This window comes from Liolophura sinensis, chromosome 13, assembly GCF_032854445.1.
Source record: "Liolophura sinensis isolate JHLJ2023 chromosome 13, CUHK_Ljap_v2, whole genome shotgun sequence".
Taxonomy (NCBI): Eukaryota; Metazoa; Mollusca; class Polyplacophora; order Chitonida; family Chitonidae; genus Liolophura; species Liolophura sinensis.
Genome location: NC_088307.1, coordinates 29,084,580 through 29,102,771, shown reverse-complemented (window position 1 = coordinate 29,102,771; position 18,192 = coordinate 29,084,580). Strand labels below are relative to the sequence as shown.

At 40.9% G+C, this 18,192-nt stretch overlaps 1 protein-coding gene across 1 annotated transcript in view; it reads left to right on the top strand.

Moving 5' to 3' along the window:
- The window catches only part of LOC135481048 (deleted in malignant brain tumors 1 protein-like), a 60,362-nt gene that overhangs the window by 19,028 nt on the left and 23,142 nt on the right, over window positions 1–18,192 (top strand). Inside the window, exons 17-30 of the mRNA XM_064760978.1 lie at window positions 1,582–1,754; window positions 3,330–3,489; window positions 4,474–4,646; window positions 6,742–6,898; window positions 7,188–7,360; window positions 9,110–9,269; window positions 10,126–10,364; window positions 11,655–11,811; window positions 11,948–12,120; window positions 12,909–13,071; window positions 13,401–13,570; window positions 14,972–15,125; window positions 16,132–16,304; window positions 16,959–17,130. Of these exons, the coding sequence (XP_064617048.1) occupies window positions 1,582–1,754; window positions 3,330–3,489; window positions 4,474–4,646; window positions 6,742–6,898; window positions 7,188–7,360; window positions 9,110–9,269; window positions 10,126–10,364; window positions 11,655–11,811; window positions 11,948–12,120; window positions 12,909–13,071; window positions 13,401–13,570; window positions 14,972–15,125; window positions 16,132–16,304; window positions 16,959–17,130 (2,397 nt within the window). The remainder of the gene's footprint in view (window positions 1–1,581; window positions 1,755–3,329; window positions 3,490–4,473; window positions 4,647–6,741; window positions 6,899–7,187; window positions 7,361–9,109; window positions 9,270–10,125; window positions 10,365–11,654; window positions 11,812–11,947; window positions 12,121–12,908; window positions 13,072–13,400; window positions 13,571–14,971; window positions 15,126–16,131; window positions 16,305–16,958; window positions 17,131–18,192) is intronic.

Below are 18,192 nucleotides of genomic sequence, written 5' to 3'. Positions count from 1 at the left end.
CTACCATCAACTCTGAAGCTAAGATTAACCTATATAAACTTGAAATAGCTACCATCAATATTGAAGCTAAGGTTAACCTATATAAATCTGAAATAGCTACCATCAATTCTGAAGCTAAGATGAACCTATATATACCTGAAATAGCTACCATCAATACTTTTACCTAAGATTAATCTGTATATACCTGAAATAGCTACCATCAACTCTGAAGCTAAGATTTACCTATATAAACTTGAAATAGCTACCGTCAATATTGAAGCTAAGATTAACCTATATATACTTGAAATAGCTACCATCAATATTGAAGCTAAGATTAACCAATATAAACCTGAAATAGCTACCATCAATATTGAAGCTAAGATTAACCTATATAAACCTGAAATAGCTACCATCAATTCTGAAGCTAAGATTAACCAATATAAACCTGAAATAGCTACCATCAATATTGAAGCTAAGATTAACCTATATAAACCTGAAATAGCTACCATCAATACTGAAGCTAAGATTAACCTATATAAACTTGAAATAGCTACCATCAATATTGAAGCTAAGATTAACCTATATAAACCTGAAATAGCTAACATCAATACTGAAGCTAAGATTAACCTATATAAACCTGAAATAGCTACCATCAATTCTGTAGCTAAGATTAACCTATATATACCTGAAATAGCTACCATCAATTCTGACGCTAAGGTTAACCTATATAAACCTGAAATAGCTACAATCAACTCTGAAGCTAAGATTAACCTATATAAACCTGAAATAGCTACCATCAATATTGAAGCTAAGATTAACCTATATAAACCTGAAATAGCTACCATCAATACTGAAGCTAAGATTAACCTATATAAACCTGAAATAGCTACCATCAATATTGAAGCTAAGATTAATTTATATAAACCTGAAATAGCTACCATCAACTCTGAAGGTAAGATTAACCTATATAAACCTGAAATAGCTACCATCAATATTGAAGCTAAGATTAATCTATATAAACCTGAAATAGCTACCATCAATATTGAAGCTAAGATTAACCTATATAAACCTGAAATAGCTACCATCAACTCTGAAGGTAAGATTAACCTATAAATACCTGAATTAGCTACCATCAATACTGAAGCTAAGATTAACGTATATATATTTGAAATAGCTACCATCAATATTGAAGCCGTCCTTTGTGACGACTCTCTGTACACGCTTAGAAACCGACATCAGTCTTTAACAGTGCGGTGTGTTTGAGCGCATTTCATTCACCGATCGGAATATCCAAAGTTTTACCTTCAGCCGTGTATACTGTACTTTGAAGACTAGCTGCCCTCAAAACAGCGCTCGCAAACAGTTTAACTATGTTAGTAATAACAAGATTTTCTCACGTTAGAGTATGTTATTGTGTTTATTTGGGTTTCAACTCCATGGTGTTAATATATGCGTCAGTCTTTGTTTCCAGCAATTTCATATTTTCTTGGGTCTTGCTTGCATTGCTTATTTACTGCACGTTTCCATGAAGCTAAGTAAAAATAAGAGATAAAGATAAGATCAATTTTCTGAAATCACGTTCATGCTGTCGTTGTTGTACAGAGTGGGAGCCACTGCTAAGAGAGGGGGTTTCTTTGGGCGCGGTACAGGCAAGATAACGCTAGATGACGTGCATTGCCGTGGTAACGAGACGTCCTTGTTTGACTGCAGCCACGCCACGCTCTACGTACATAACTGTGGACACTCAGAAGATGTGGGCGTGGTCTGCGGCCCGGGTAAGCATCACATCCTTAACGCATAATGAAGACAATGACATCGCCTTTTGGTAACAATTATACCGAGGTTTCCAGGGACATACCTCATTCAATATGGCAGTCATAAAAGAGTAGGATCCGTGATCATGGAATGTTTGACAAAGAAATTGCGCAAAATTACATGTAGATTTCAAAATATTGCTAAATGAATCTGAATTTTAAAAAAAATCGACTGGGATAAAGTTGTACTTTGACACTGCCCACTTATGTCTGGGGTCTCACTATACGAGATTTTCCATATTTACATATGGACGTAAATATGTGTTCATGTGGCACGTTCTCGCCTAACACCTCATCAAGGGGGTGGTCATCGTAAACGCTTTCTTCGGGAACTTGTTCATAAGCACGTGTTTTTGCAATGGCGCTTTTTAAAGAACGTCCTAATTTATTTAAGTAGGTATTCATTAGGTATATTTTCATAAAGTAGGTTTTCATAAAGTAGGTTTTCATTCAGTAGGTGTTCATACAGCAGGTTTTCTTTAAGTATGTTTTCATCCAGGAGGTGTTCATACAGCAGGTTTTCATTCAGTAGGTGTTCATACAGCAGGTTTTCATTTAGTAGGTGTTCAGTCAGTAAGTGTTCATTCACTAGGTGTTCATACAGCAGGTTTTCATTGAGTGAGTTTTAATTCACTACGTTTTTATCAAGTTGGTTTTCATAGAGCTTTATTTTACATTTAATATATTTCACAAAAAAAATGTTCAAACAAAACCATATCAAACATGTTTTTTTCGATAAATATTTTTCTGAAAAATGTTTCCCTCAAACACGCCCAAAAGATCATCTCCCAAAAATTAAGTTGAAGTAAATCCCGTGCTGTAGATAACCCTGTGTAGTACGGTTTTGTGTGATTTCAGATAGGCCTAGGTTGTTCATGTCGTGCTGTAGATCCCTGTGTAGTACGGTTTTGTGTGATTTCAGATAGGCCTAGGTTGTTCATGTCGTGCTGTAGATCCCTGTGTAGTACGGTTTTGTGTGATTTCAGATAGGCCTAGGTTGTTCATGTCGTGCTGTAGATCCCTGTGTAGTACGGTTTTGTGTGATTTCAAATAGGCCTAGGTTGTTCATGTCGTGCTGTAGATCCCTGTGTAGTACGGTTTTGTGTGATTTCAGATAGGCCTAGGTTGTTCATGTCGTGCTGTAGATCCCTGTGTAGTACGGTTTTGTGTGATTTCAGATAGGCCTAGGTTGTTCATGCCGTGCTGTAGATCCCTGTGTAGTACGGTTTTGTGTGATTTCAGATAGGCCTAGGTTGTTCATGTCGTGCTGTAGATCCCTGTGTAGTACGGTTTTGTGTGATTTCAGATAGGCCTAGGTTGTTCATGCCGTGCTGTAGATCCCTGTGTAGTACGGTTTTGTGTGATTTCAGATAGGCCTAGGTTGTTCATGTCGTGCTGTAGATCCCTGTGTAGTACGGTTTTGTGTGATTTCAAATAGGCCTAGGCTGTTCATGTACCAATAATAATAGTATTCTAAAACGACTGTCCTAAGCCGATATAGTGATCTTATAGTTTTCCACCTCATTATTTCGGTAGGCCCACAAACCACCAACTCCAAAGTGCGTCTGGTGGGTGGAACAAATCCTAACGAAGGCCGTGTGGAAATCTTTTACAACAACACCTGGGGGACAGTGTGTGACGATTCCTTCACCGATCTCAATGCCAAGGTCGTCTGTAACTGGCTTAACATTAAAACGTAAGTATTCCAGTGTTAACTGGCTTAACATTAAAGGGTAAGTATTCTCGTGCTAAATGACCTAACATTAAAGGGTAAGTATTCCTGTCTTAACTCACCTAACACTAAAACGTAAGTATTCCACTGTTAACTGACTTGACATCAAAGCATACTTTATATATTTGTTTATTTGATTGCTGTTTTATGCCGTACTCAAGAAAATTTCACTTATACGACGGCGGCCAGCATTATGGTGGTAGGAAACCGAGCAGAACCCGGTGAAAATCCACGACCATCCGGAGGTTGCTGGGAGACCTTCCCAAGTAGGGCCGGAGAGGAAGCCAGCATGAGGTGGACTCACAGCGACCGCATTGGTGAAAAGCTTCTGGGTCAGTATGCTGCAATAGCGCGCTAACCAACTGAGCCACGGAGGCCCCTATTAAAGAGTAAGTATTCCAGTGTAAACTGACCTGATAGTAAAACGTAAGTGTTCCAATGTCAACTGACCTCACATTGAAACGTAAGTATTCCAGTGTTAATTGACCTGATATTAAAACGTAAGTATTCAAGTTTTAACTGACCTCGCATTGAAACGTAAGTATTCCAGTGCTAACTGACTTAACATTAAAGCGTATGTATTCCAGTGTTAACTGGCTTAAGTATGAAGTATATTTCAAAGGTTTTCGTCGAGTACATTGCTAAATGTTGTGGAAATCGGAAGAGAAAATCAGTTGAAAAGATGAAATGAACATAAATGTGTGAACTACCCATGAAGCCATTAATTTAAATTATTTATTTATTTACCTGACTAGTTTTTAACACTCTGCTTAACACTTTGCCATGTATACGCTCAGGTTAACAACTAAAATGTTTTAATGCAAAGATTTGTTGCAAATTGAAGTGGACCGCCACATCGGCAGTGTTTTACATTCAAGTCGTTAGTGGAGAAGAGGAGGTGAATCAAAGATTAATTCCCTTGTATTCTTCACCTGTCTGTTGCATCAGAGTGAAGTCGGTGGCTGAGGGGAAGGCTCTGTTCGGTCGAGGATCAGGAAGCATCATTCTAGACGATGTCAGGTGCTCTGGAAACGAGACGGATTTGTTTCATTGTCGTCACCCACCTCCCTATGTCAACAACTGTGGTCACTCGGAAGACGCGGGGGTTAGGTGCTTGACAGGTACGTAGGTGAGGGTGGGGTCCAGTGGGATCTAGGGGTGAGGGGCATCGAAATACTGTATACTTGTTTGTGGCTGTCTGGGGGTCTAACGTCATTTCAAGTATGGTGTCTTCGGCATGATACTTCAGTGGCGGCCTCAGATCAAAAGTGGGATTTCTGCTAGCAGCCGTCGGATGGTCGTTGACTTCCCCCGGATTCTGCCCGGTTTCCTCCATCCACAATGCTGGCCGCCATTGTATGAATGAAATATTCTTGAGTTCAGCGTAAAACACCAGTCAAATAAACAAATAAATTCAGTGGCGGCAGCACTTTGACGGTATGAGCTCGCCCTGCTATAAGAAGGCAGCCTATATGTAAACACATCTAATGACTACTCGTTGTCATATGACTGAAAAATTGCTAAGCACGGCGTTAAATCCCAAGCATGTAAATGTCTAAAACTCAACCACTTCTGCCAATCTCAACATTCTGACATCTGTACCATATGCACTGAATTGTTGCATTACTTAGCGGAAAGATACGAACTTAAATGGCTATAAAGTAGAAACTCAACATACAGAAACTTAACTTCGGAACGATGCCAGCGACTGGCTTATTGTCACGTGACCCGTGCACCCATGTCTTCCTGCTCCCTTGCAAGAGCAACATACATTATAAAACGAAAACAATGTGGTCATACATTTAAACAATGCCATTGTAATTTAACAATTCCGCCGCCAGGCTGTGTGACTTCTACACCACATGCAAACTATTCGTGACCATTAAATCTAGCTTCTGATCCCAGATCGGGGTAAGGATAGGGATGCTGTGGTCCATCTTCATTGTCCACACCTTCTGTTGCTTTAAACGTTCACCGCCTTTAACCTCAAAGTCGATTCAGAGTGCACAAATTCAATAATATGGCGTACAAAAACAAAAATCCACGAATCGATGAATCAACGGTAAAGCGCCAGTTTTATTAGAAATGCTGTCTTTATACTCCATCCGACCAATCGAATTAAAGGGCAAGGTAATCTGCTTGGAAAACGCTAAATGCCTGAGGCCTGCTTTCCAAAAGACGCGTTATATGAAGATTGAAGACGCGTTGGATGAAGAATGAAGACGCCCCATTTGAATAATGAAGGCGTCTTGTATGAAGATTGGAGACGTCATGCATGAATAATGAAGACGTCTTATATAAAAATTGCAGACGTCTTCTGTGAAGTAGCCTATGATTTATTTTTTTATTTGTTTGGTGTTTTACGCCGTACTCAAGACCATTTCACCTATACGACATTATTGTGGGAGGAAACCAGGCAGACCCCGGGGAAACCCACGACCATCCGCAGGTTGCTGAGAGACCTTCCCACGTACGGGCGGGGAGGAAATCAGCATGAACTGGACTTGAACTCACAACGACCGTATTGGTGAGAGGCTCCTGGGTCATTACGCTGCGCTAGCCACGGAGGCCCCGTATGAAGTATGAAGACGCCTTGTATGAAGAATGCAGACGCCTTGCATGAAGAATGAAGACGCCATGTATAAAGAATAAAGACGCCTTGCATGAAGAATGAAGGCGCCGTGTATGAAGAGTAAAGACGCCTTGTATGAAGAATAAACACGCTCTTATTGAAGAATGAAGATGTCTTCTATGAAGAATGAAACACCTTGTATGTAGAATGAAGATGACCATGTACAATGTCACGTGTCGACGTCTCAACAAATCCATCTCAGTTTAGCAGCATGCATACAGACTACAAACACCTTTCTCACGTCTCACGGTAAAGGGAATGGCCCTTAAGTAGTTTATGGATGAATGTAAGCGTCAACTCCGACATCCATGCGCCACTCGTAAACACGAAAGGGGCGTCCCAAGTGGGTAAACAAATCTATGCGTCAAAACAGATATTCGTATACCAACCGTCAACCAAATATACGTTCATGGACGTAAGGACGAAATCATGTAACGAACACAACCAGTTTTCTGACTTTTTTCACGTTCCATAATGTTCCATATCGAACATTAGTATATTTTCAAAACAAGGCAAAACACGAAAAACACCAGAAGGAATATGTGAGAAATTGTATAATGTAAAAGCTTTATCTGACATTTCAGCTGAGATGTTGAACATACCAGTCCGCCTAGTCAACGGTACTGACTCACATTCAGGCCGCGTTGAGGTGTTCTACAACAACAGCTGGGGGACAGTATGTGACGACAACTGGGGTACCAATGAGGCCAAAACGGTCTGCAGAAAACTTGGACTGGAAACGTAAATTTATCTTTATCTATCTGCCTATTATGTTCTGGTATATCGTTACTTCAAGGAAATTAATAATACAGGCTCCTTGTAATCCCAAATTGTGCTACAACGTGAAAATGATCATTACGAAACCCATTATTAAACTGCTGGCACTTACATTTTACATTACCTGTACAGTGTACGCCTTCTTTTGTTTAAGAGTAGGCTAGTAACCTGCCCTGGCCGTAAAGGATAAAATAAGTGATCTCCAACTGTAACCAGATGATGCCATTTCTGAACTTGGGGTTTTGTTTAACAGACGCTTTGCTGTTCCCATCCCGAATGCGTATTTCGGACAGGGTCGGGGTCAAATCGTGTTGGATGACGTGGAATGTAACGGTACGGAAGCCTCTGTTACTTACTGTGATCACAAGCGGATGGGAACGTCGGACTGCGAGCACTACGAAGATGCTGGCGTCCTCTGTCTAGCCGGTGAGTCAGACTTACATGTACCACGTGAAAACCTGATCCTCACTGAGAAGCGGCATAAAACCTTCTGAACAATAAACTTTTAACTAGGTCAAATACTAATACACAAATTTCATTTCATTTTCACTTTATAGCGAATATACTGGCATTCCCTTGAAGCTTCTTTTCCTGCAAGAAATGTTATGCAAGAAAAATAGTCTGTAGAACAGTCTGCAAGAAAGTCTCTCAAATATATAAATCAAGATTATGAGAGAAAACAAGTCTTTACCACAACATACAATTTACCGTCACTTTATGTCCCACCCGTGAATAAGAGGCATGCAAAATTTACTGCGTATACTTAGTCAAGATTAGGAAAGATTGAACGCAAATAACTTGGTCAAGATTAGGAGAGATCGAATCAGTATTCAAGTATACTCGTAATGTAGTGCCCCTGGGACCGGGGAGTCTAGAAAGAACACGGGATGAAAGGTTGCACCAATATTTATCAATCGTCTTCTGTCAAGAATTCAAAGACAGGATTCAGCATATTTTGCTCTAGGATGCGTAAAATTTGTACTACAGAACAATGTACTAGGCGCGATTTGAGTCCTTTCCTGCTCTGGGTCTGGTTTTTTGAGCACTTGGAATTTATGAATTAAATCTTAAGTTGCTTGATAACTACGTCCCCGGGATCACGATGCGATCTTAGACCTAAATCAAAATTTCAAATCATTTTAAATTTGTTATTTCTTAAGTAACAAAGTCAAAATATTGCTTAAAGGAGAAGAAAATTTTAAACATCGCACTATAAGCTGAAAAGAGCACATTTTTTCTATCTGGTCGGCCTGCTGCATAATTTTGCGACTTTTTCCTCGCCAGACAAGTAAAGCCTAAAAACGGCAAAGCTGGCATAAATCGCTGAATCCATTGCGTCCTCCATCTTTAGCACCCTGTAATTTATTCTGGGGGTGTGCTGCCTCTCAGCCAATGAGAGTCGTTAAAACTGCCGGCTTGTCCGTGTAAACTCGGAACCTGCACCCAAGATTCCGGCTTCCCGATCGTCAAGAGCAAAGAAAGAGTTCTACCGGAAATAAAGACTTCAGGGCTCGTTCTTACGCAAAATGGAATCGCTCACAGCAGATTTTGGGGCTGAATTTATTTATAATTTATCGCTTGAGGTACATATTGTAATTTTTTATGGAATGCACCTGCGAGGAAAAGCATACCCTTTTCAGTGGTATTTGTTTCATATTTAAACTTTCTTCTCCTTTAGCAACATAATTTCTGGGCAAGTTGCTGCAAAAACAAATTTCAGCTAAAATAACGGAAAGGAACATATCAGTTTTAATGAATGAAAGTTTCACTTAAGTCTAAGATCGCTTCGTAATCCCAGAGACTGGTGTATAGGTGAGGTGAGGTGAGGTGAGGTAATCAAAACAGAAACACCCCAAACCATTGTCAGACAAAGTGTTCTCAGACTGAAAAGAGAAAAGAACTTTAAACTATATTTCAGGCGAAGTAAAGAATGCATTTTCTCCCCCCCCCCTTACTACTTGTGTAACACTAGTACACAGCCCGCGTTAATAATGAGAAATTCCATTTGTAATTAACTCACCTTTTAAAATCATCCACTCCACTGAAATCATGTAATTAAAGAAAGGAAAAACAAAAAGAATTATGAACAAAACAGTGCGAATTGGAGAGTACAAAAAAGTGAATCCATTTTCATCATAGCCATGTTTAATTAGTAATTAACCGGTGTGTTCCCAGGGGCTGGAAGCTCCACGGTAAAGGTGCGGCTAGCCGGTGGGCTGTCTTACAACCAGGGGAGGGTCGAAGTGCTCTATAACGGCATCTGGGGGACTATCAGTGACGACAGCTTCGACAACCGAGAGGCCGAGGTCATCTGTAGAATGCTTGGATATCATAGGTAACGATATACTGTCTAGAAAATTGGTTTGGGTTTATTAGACTTCGACATCGAATGATAAAGTTGTTTAGCATGGGGAGAAACACCAATGGCTCATCCTTAGTCTGTCGGGAACCGCGCTACCACATCATACTTAGTCTGTCAGGAACCACGCTCCCACATCATCCTTAGTCTGTCAGGAACCACGCTTCCACATCATTCTTAGTCTGTCAAGAAGCGCGACTTGTCGGACATAAAGGTGTAGCCCGACAAACATACCCGTAACAAAGTTCTAGAGAATGAAGTATCGAAGGAAGGTGAATATTCTCTACTGTGGAACTGGTAACATCGACATTGGTTGGTTTGTTCTTTTACAGCAGGAATGTGGAAAATTGCATACAATCCGTCTAGAGTCACCAGTGCAACAAATGTTGATTTGTTTGTGCCGAAATACGAATACAATCATGTCTTTTGTAGATTCCAAGTTAAAATATGAACAAGATGTTGAAATCCCGTGAGTCGTTTGTCATTTCTTGTGTATGAGAGTGCCGTACCGACCGACATACCAACACATAGACAGACCTGACAACCGAACCACTGACACATAGATAGAGAGACAAACAGACAGACAGACAGAGCAACTGTCCGACAGACAGACAGACAGAACAACTGTCCGACTGGCAGGCAGACAGACAGACAGACAGAACAACCGTCCGACAGGCAGAGGACAGAACGACAGTCCGACAAACAGGCAAACAAACAGACAGACAGAACAACCGTCCGACAGAGAGACGGACGGCCAGACATAGTCACTTATAGAACTGCTTGTGGGAATCAGAAAACCGGAAAATAAATCCCTGATGAAATCAACTTGTAGAGGAGGGACTGTATTGCGCGGGTCTAGCGTGGGCAGTGGGCGTGGTCCTATCTGGCTGGATGACCTCTATGTATTGCGCGGGTCTAGCGTGGGCAGTGGGCGTGGTCCTATCTGGCTGGATGACCTCTACTGTGTCGGCAACGAAACAAACATCAGTGACTGTCGGCGGAAACAGGAGTGGGGCGAAACAGACGTGTCGCGAGGTCACAACGAGGACGTTGGGGTGCGGTGCAACAAAGGTAAGCGGTGAATATGTGGATACTCAGTGATACTTACAGTCAATGTATCTATATTTGTACTTATCAGTAAAGTCAAGTATAATATGAATACACTTCCTTTCCACAGATAATATGCTTTTGTACGGTACGGTATAAGCCATGGTTATTACGGGGCACGTAATTTGTTACTTTAAGCCATGGTTCTTGCAGGCCACGTTATTTGTTACTGTTTAAGCCATGGTTCTTGCAGGCCACGTTATTTGTTACTGTTTAAGCCATGGTTCTTGCAGGCCACGTTATTTGTTACTGTTTAAGCCATGGTTCTTGCAGGCCACGTTATTTGTTACTGTTTAAGCCATGGTTCTTGCAGGCCACGTTATTTGTTACTGTTTAAGCCATGGTTCTTGCAGGCCACGTTATTTGTTACTGTTTAAGCCATGGTTCTTGCAGGCCACGTTATTTGTTACTGTTTAAGCCATGGTTCTTGCAGGCCACGTTATTTGTTACTGTTTAAGCCATAGTTCTTGCAGGCCACGTTATTTGTTACTGTTTAAGCCATGGTTTTTGCGGGGATTTACATGAACAGTTAGAATAATCCTTAGCTGAGGTAACTTGACAACCGGCCAGATTTTACCGGTTAGGCATCACAATTTACTGGTCGTTGGTCTAAATTTATTTTCTATGTTGTAAATCATTTATTTTTCAGCGTAGCAGTATGCGATATGGAATACTTTCATTTAGGTGTTATGTACATGTATGTTCATTGGCACTATGGAGATAGCACCAATGACAGAAAATTTCACTCAGTATTAAACCAACAAGCAAATGTATCCCTCTATATTCACGTACACATTTTATAGCAAGAAATAGCTCACGTTTATACTCAGCAGAATGTAAAGGCGTAGTTTTTATACATTTTCATAGCGAAAGAAGACAAACGTTCATAAAGTTCACATTGAGAATGGGCATACCTTTAGATATCGCACATACACGTACCATTTATACTAATTACCGAACACGTTTGTTCACCAGAACTCTTTCGCGTCTGCCTGGTGGTAATCGGTGGATACGCAGTCCACTCTCAGTCCGCTGTTCATCTGCCGTCTTGGTACCACCTCGCTTGGGGCGCAACGTCAGAGCAATACAATATGACCATGTACTGGTCGAACCAGTGTCAGTGTGTCAGGATGGGGCATCGTGTCTGGCGTCTTCGACATGGCGGCTCATTGTCAGTGGTTCCCCCGTCCTTCGTCTACTTTGATATCTTATATAAGTATACAAAGAAATACATTTATTGACTTACACTTTCAGATTTACAGTTCAACTTCACAGTTCGTCTCGTGAACGGTCCGTCGCAGTACGAAGGTCGCGTGGAATTGTCCTACTCGAACCAATCAGGAACTGTGTGTGACGATGCGTGGGACAATGCGGACGCCGCCGTCGTGTGCAGCATGCTTGGATTTGGAACGTTTGTTTATCATTTGAATCACATTCCATTCATCTGTATAGTTTAGATAGCTTAAAACCTTCTACCATCAAACAAAAAGCTTTGGAATATCTTAACGTTAATGCTGGATCCGGCTGACAGCTTTGTTGTCTTGTAGGGACGGTGCCACGGCTATACAGGGAACCATATACGGTCAAGGTAACGGGTCAATCCTTCTGGACCAGGTGCAGTGTGTGGGGACGGAAGCTAACCTAGCGGCGTGCCGGTCTAATCCCTTGGGTGATCATGATTGTGACCACACGGAGGACGCCGGAGTCAGGTGTAACCCAGGTAATCCACTATATCGCTACCTTAGCCTAATGGAGACCCTACTGACTTTGTGGTCAACGGGTCAGTCTTGCTGCAGATGAAAGTGTCTCGACCAGTTTGGTCGCGAGTTCTAATCTCACACTTGCTGTTTTGTCAGAACGTTTGTCAAGTATCTGACGAAGTGCCTGAGTTTTCAAACGCAATCATCGTTAACATGCAATATTCTTGACTATCCTGGTCATCATATACAGTATGAAATAAAATTATTCAACACCTACCAAGTAATCTTGATTGTTTTTGTGTTTTTTTGTATTTTTTTTTGTATGTAAATAAAAGAATGAATATAAGAGTGACCCAGATGGGACACTTGGTGTTTAAAATATAACTAAAACATATATCTTGTAAGTAAACTCTCTCTTTTAATGCGTCATTTACCCCTGCTACGCACTGGCTCAACCCTGTAGCCATTATGTAAAATATGTATTTTCTAGTGAGCTATCCCAGCACAATACAGTTGTTCATAAACTGAGTCGTCTCCTAGCTCTTACTAATGGAAACTGTGATCGGCCGAAATTCATTGAAAACATTTTAACGGCACACCGTTACCGATTTGCCCGGAAAAGAACATTTGCCCGTATATCGTCATAGTGTGTAACACCCGAACATGCACGAACATGCACTCTAAAGATCCCACCGTCGTCATATGACTGAAAACTTACTAAGTACGACGTTACTCACTCTTCCCGAGATTGGACGCTTTACAGAAGCATTTTCTAATGCATAAACACTGATATTCTGATTTTCCCTAGCGAATCGTATAGAGACAAACATCAAGATTCGACTGTCGAACGGTCCTGACAGCAACTCTGGTCGTGTGGAGGTCTCCTATAACAATACTTGGGGAACGATCTGCGATGATTCTTGGTCAAGTCTCGATGCTCAGGTCGTCTGCCGAATGCTGAATAAACCCAGGTGAGATGTGGCGTGATAGCCTAACGGTTGGTTTTGGTGTTGCTCAGGCAAGCACGGTTGTTTTCCTCAGTGAATGCCCAGCCTCACGGATGTAAATGGCCGTTTGCCAGCCATCACAATGTCGTGGCTGCTTTGGTTATACTCTCAATGCCCTTAGCCTTTTACATCATAGCATAAATGCAAGATTCTTGGACATGAGGTAAAACCACAATTAAGTAATAAATAGCATTAAATTTAAGAAAAATGTAAAACCTAATGAACATGTATGAACATGGTTAACGTAAGACCAACGACGATGAACTGAAGAAGGTAGTCTCTAATCTGAACAGTGCTGGAGCTATAGCCCGGGTAAACGCAGCATTTGGTCGGGGCACTGGTCAGATCTGGTTGGACGATGTACACTGTGCGGGCACGGAGGCCAGTCTAACCCTGTGCCCTCATTCCCCCTGGGGGAGGAACAATTGCGGGCATCAGGAGGACGCGGGAGTGATCTGCGCAGGTAGGGTGACCTTACATAGCCTATTCAGTTACCTGTAATGTCAGTCATACATGGCCTATTCAAGTACCTGTAATGTCAGCCATACTTAGCCTATTCAGTTACCTGTAATGTCAGTCATACATAGCCTATTCAGTTACCTGTAATGTCAGTCATACATAGCCTATTCAGTTACCTGTAAAGTCAGCCATGCTTAAAAAAATCAGTTCCCTATAAAGTCAGTCATACATATCCTATTCAGTTACCTGTAATGTCAGTCATACATAGCCTATTCAGTTACCTGTAATGTCATCCATACTTAGTCTATTCAGTTACCTGTAATGTCAGTCATACATAACCTATTCAATTACCTGTAGTGTCAGCCATGCTTAAAAAATTCAATTACCTGTAATGTCAGTCATACATAGCCTATTCAGTTACCTGTAATGTCAGTCATACATAGCCTATTCGGTTACCTATAATGTCAACCATACTTAGCCTATTCAGTTACCTGTAATGTCAGCCATACTTAGCCTATTCAGTTACCTGTAATGTCAGCCATACTTAGCCTGTTCAGTTACCTGTAAAGTCAGACATGCTTAAAAAATTCAGTTACCTGTAATGTCAGTCATACATAGCCTATTCAGTTACCTGTAATGTCAGCCATACTTCGCCAGTTCAGTTACCTGCAATGTCAGTCATACATAGCCTATTCAGTTACTTGTAATGTCAGCCATTCTTAGCCTATTCAGTTACCTGTAATGTCAGTCATGCTTTACCTATTCAGTTACCTGTAAAATCAGTCATACTCACAACTGCATTTCCCTTGCACGAAAATGGATGTCCTACATGTCAATGTGTAGACTGAACTAAAGACAGTTTCGGTAGTGAGAAATGTTACTAGTATGAGTGATCATGCAGAGAGTTGAAATATAGGCGACAAGTTAATGCAGACAAGTTAATAGTAACACGTTATTTTCGACATTGTTTTGTGCTGAGCTCTTTGTGCTGATTTTGTAAACATCTCAAGATAATTTCTTAAAAAGAATGGGAATATGTCTGGCTGTAAATGCTTCAGTGCATAGAATGGAGTTAGCCTATGTAGGTAAATGTTAGGATCTCGCGCTGTACTTAGTGATGATATGACCTTACAGTATGAGTTAGAGGGAAAACAGCATTACAGCTGTATCTCGCAACTTTTGCAATTTCTTCTTCGGTGGAATATTTTTCAGGGCAGAGTTTTTGCTTACACCTTGAGGACTTTTAATTTTTTTTGTGAGTTAAACGAACAAACTGACGACTGTTCCCCCCACCACCCCCCACACCGCCACCCACCGCATGTGAATGACACAGTTAGTAAAATGATTCCACCGTTACTTGGGTCAAAATTTAAACGTGAACATGTTGATGTTGTTGTGGTTGCAGGTGCAGTGGCCTCACAAACAGTGAGACTGGTTGGCAGAACACCGTGGGAAGGTCGATTGGAGATTTTCTACCAGAACAGATGGGGGACGGTATGTGATGACAGTTTCGGCACAGAAGAGGCTGCCGTCGTTTGTCGATCTCTGGGATACGCCGTGTAAGGCTCGGTGTTCTAACGTAGTATCTTTGCCGTGGTTGTTTTCTTATATTTATCTTATTTAATGTTTAAGCATGTTTTAAGCATATGAAATACCGGTTAGTGAAGAGAACAACGATGAAAAAAAAAAAGAACACAAAGGCTTTTAAATGCGCATTGTTTTCATGAAACATTATTTGGGCGTGAACCGTTTGTTTGTAAAAGAATGAGTGCAGAAAATAAAAAAAAGTTAAAAATGTTGAATACCGTAGTATTGGACATCTAACAAACAAAACACAAGTGATTACAGTAAACTCCTTGTTAGCTTCCTACATGTGCTGGCAAATCATTTGAAGAGTCAGAAAAGCACAGAAGAAAAAGACACAAACAATGTTATTTCAAGACTAATACTTGATACCAGAGGCACGTTCTGTAAAGTAGTCGCAAACTGCGCACGGCGTAACTTCTACCACAACATTCATTTTATCTCAATGATGTAATGATGACATATGTTGCCATAGTAACTGTGCTGGAGGCAGCGTGGCGACAGCTTTGTAGAACGGCCAACAGATATGAAATCTTAAAATCATCGCAAATATTAGTTGCAAAAAGTCTGACAAAAAATTAGACGCAAATTTTGTGTTGTTTCTAGAACTACATTACGTAAAAAGATGAGTACACCCACAGAATGTCAAGCCAGATATTTCGAGGGACTAATAACATTTTGTTAAAGAGATACGTAATAGCCTGAAATCTTTGAAAGACGGCGAACGTTCTGGAATCAACGAATTTTCTATAGAGTTATACAAACTGATCTGCCTAAATATATGGCAGCGTATATAGAAGCGTATATAAACCCTTTGGCAATAGGTAGATGTCACTGTCACAACAGTTAAAGTTAACAACAAAAAAACTTGCACAACACCAAAGTAAAGTAAATGAAGGCAGTATTACAATGTAAATGGGGATCAGAATGGTTTGACAACAAGTAGATGTGTGATTATGAATCTGTCTGATTGCTGAACAGGTCGGGAGCCTACGCTCGACCCAAGGCCTATTACGGCGCTGGCTCTGGCACTATCCTTCTCGATGACGTGGTATGTCGTGGCACGGAGACGCACATTGAGCTTTGTCGCCACAGCCATTTCGGCACTAACAACTGTAACCATAACGAGGACGTGGGCGTGGTTTGCCCAGCGGGTAAGTATCAGCTACACGTCACAGCGGATATTCGGGCACTTTATTTGTAAAAGGCAGTGACAAGCAGACGACGAGATGAAAGATAACATGGGAAGGCATGGGGAAATAATTGGACGATGTTTTCAGGAATGGGGCTGATAATAATCAGCAATTCTTCAACGGAACAATGTGCACAGCATATATAAATTGTGAACATCAACATAACCTGGACTTGGACTTTTGAGGCCGTGAAGCAGAGTTTTATGTTAACTCCCATGTTGTTTAAACAAGGTTTTCACCGCCGTGTGTAGGCGAGTAAGCGTGTTGGCGCGAGTAAAACGGCAAAAAAGCATGGAACTGCCTGTCGAAATACTAAGTCGACCAATGAGAATCTTTGCTATTCGTTGAAGCCATCAGTTCAGTTAAAACGTCAATCAAACAAGTTTAACTGGGACCACCTCTGGTTGGCGTGGGTTTTATTGTGTCGATCAATCTGATATATCAATGGACTTTACAAGAAAAGTTTAACTCTGAATTTGGTTGTTTTATACGACTGCTTAACGAAAGGTTGGAGGTTGGAATGATGTTTTCACTGCTATTAGTTGTCAGTTGTCAAAAATATGTATATATAGAAACGCTTACAGATGTTGCTTTTTCTTTCATATTTAACATCAGGTGCCTCAAACACAACCAGTTCTAACGAGACACTTGTGAGACTTGTAAATGGTCCCACCCCGAATCAAGGTCGTGTGGAAGTCAAGGTCAGTGGGAGGTGGGGCACCGTCTGCGATGACCTTTTCACCTCCGTGGACGCGGGCGTTGTATGCGTCATGTTGGGTTTCCAGAGGTAAGATAACGCTCTAAGTTTTTCTAATTGGACGATGTTATCCCAAGCAATGCATGTTACAGACAAATCTGAAATAGTAATTTCCGCCCAAAGATATCATCTTGGCCATCTGAAGGCTCAATACAACCATGCTGTTCAACTAGCTCTCTTGAATGCACATATATACTGTTTCCTTTAGAGCTACGTTAGTAGCTCATCGTCTGCCTTTTTAAGAATGGTTAACACGCGTCTTTAATTCATAGAATGTCATCACGAATTGTTTGGCTGTTTAAAAAAGCTGGTCACAGCTACATTTCCACCATAGGCAACAAAGTTCTCTTCACTTCCACTACATTCAAGTGTTACCATTAATAGGATGTTGCTTGAAGTTCTAAATTATAACGCGTATGTGACATTTGGGAAAGTCATATGTCAACAGTGTACAGTTATTATACTGGGTACGAATTGTGCCCACCATTTTAGCTGGCCTATAGTTTTTCTCGTATGAATACGACTATACCCAGAAATGGAGTAAAGGGTAACCCTCACCAGGTCCGATCTTTCTCTATCACTAAACGGTATATTGCTGATCTGCTAACATTAAACAATCCATATGTATCAGATTTGTCTGACCAGGTTTTTTTTAACGCCGTACCTATACTTGGCAAAGGCTCTAAATGTTATACATGTCTATGTCCATCTTTGATGGGTTTAAAGGAAACTACGCACAGATGGCACATCTTACCTGGGCCTGTATTTCCGCACAGACCAAACCGGTCTCTTCTCTCACAGGCTTTATGACAATGAGAATTATGATGGATATTTTCAGTTTTGACATTTTAAATTGTACCTGGACAGCAACGTACGTAAGGGTCCTGCATATGACGTGTACATATCTCGCCCACTAGTATTTGTTAGATCATGCGGGTTTTGTGTGACGATTTTAATCAACGTCACTAGTTTTTACTGCAAAAACTCGTGTTTCAAAGTTATTCTATGAAATGCCTTCACTCTAAGTCTTTTTTAAAGTTTTACAATGATCATAATTCTGATGTAAGTAAATATGGACAGAATCTCCTACAC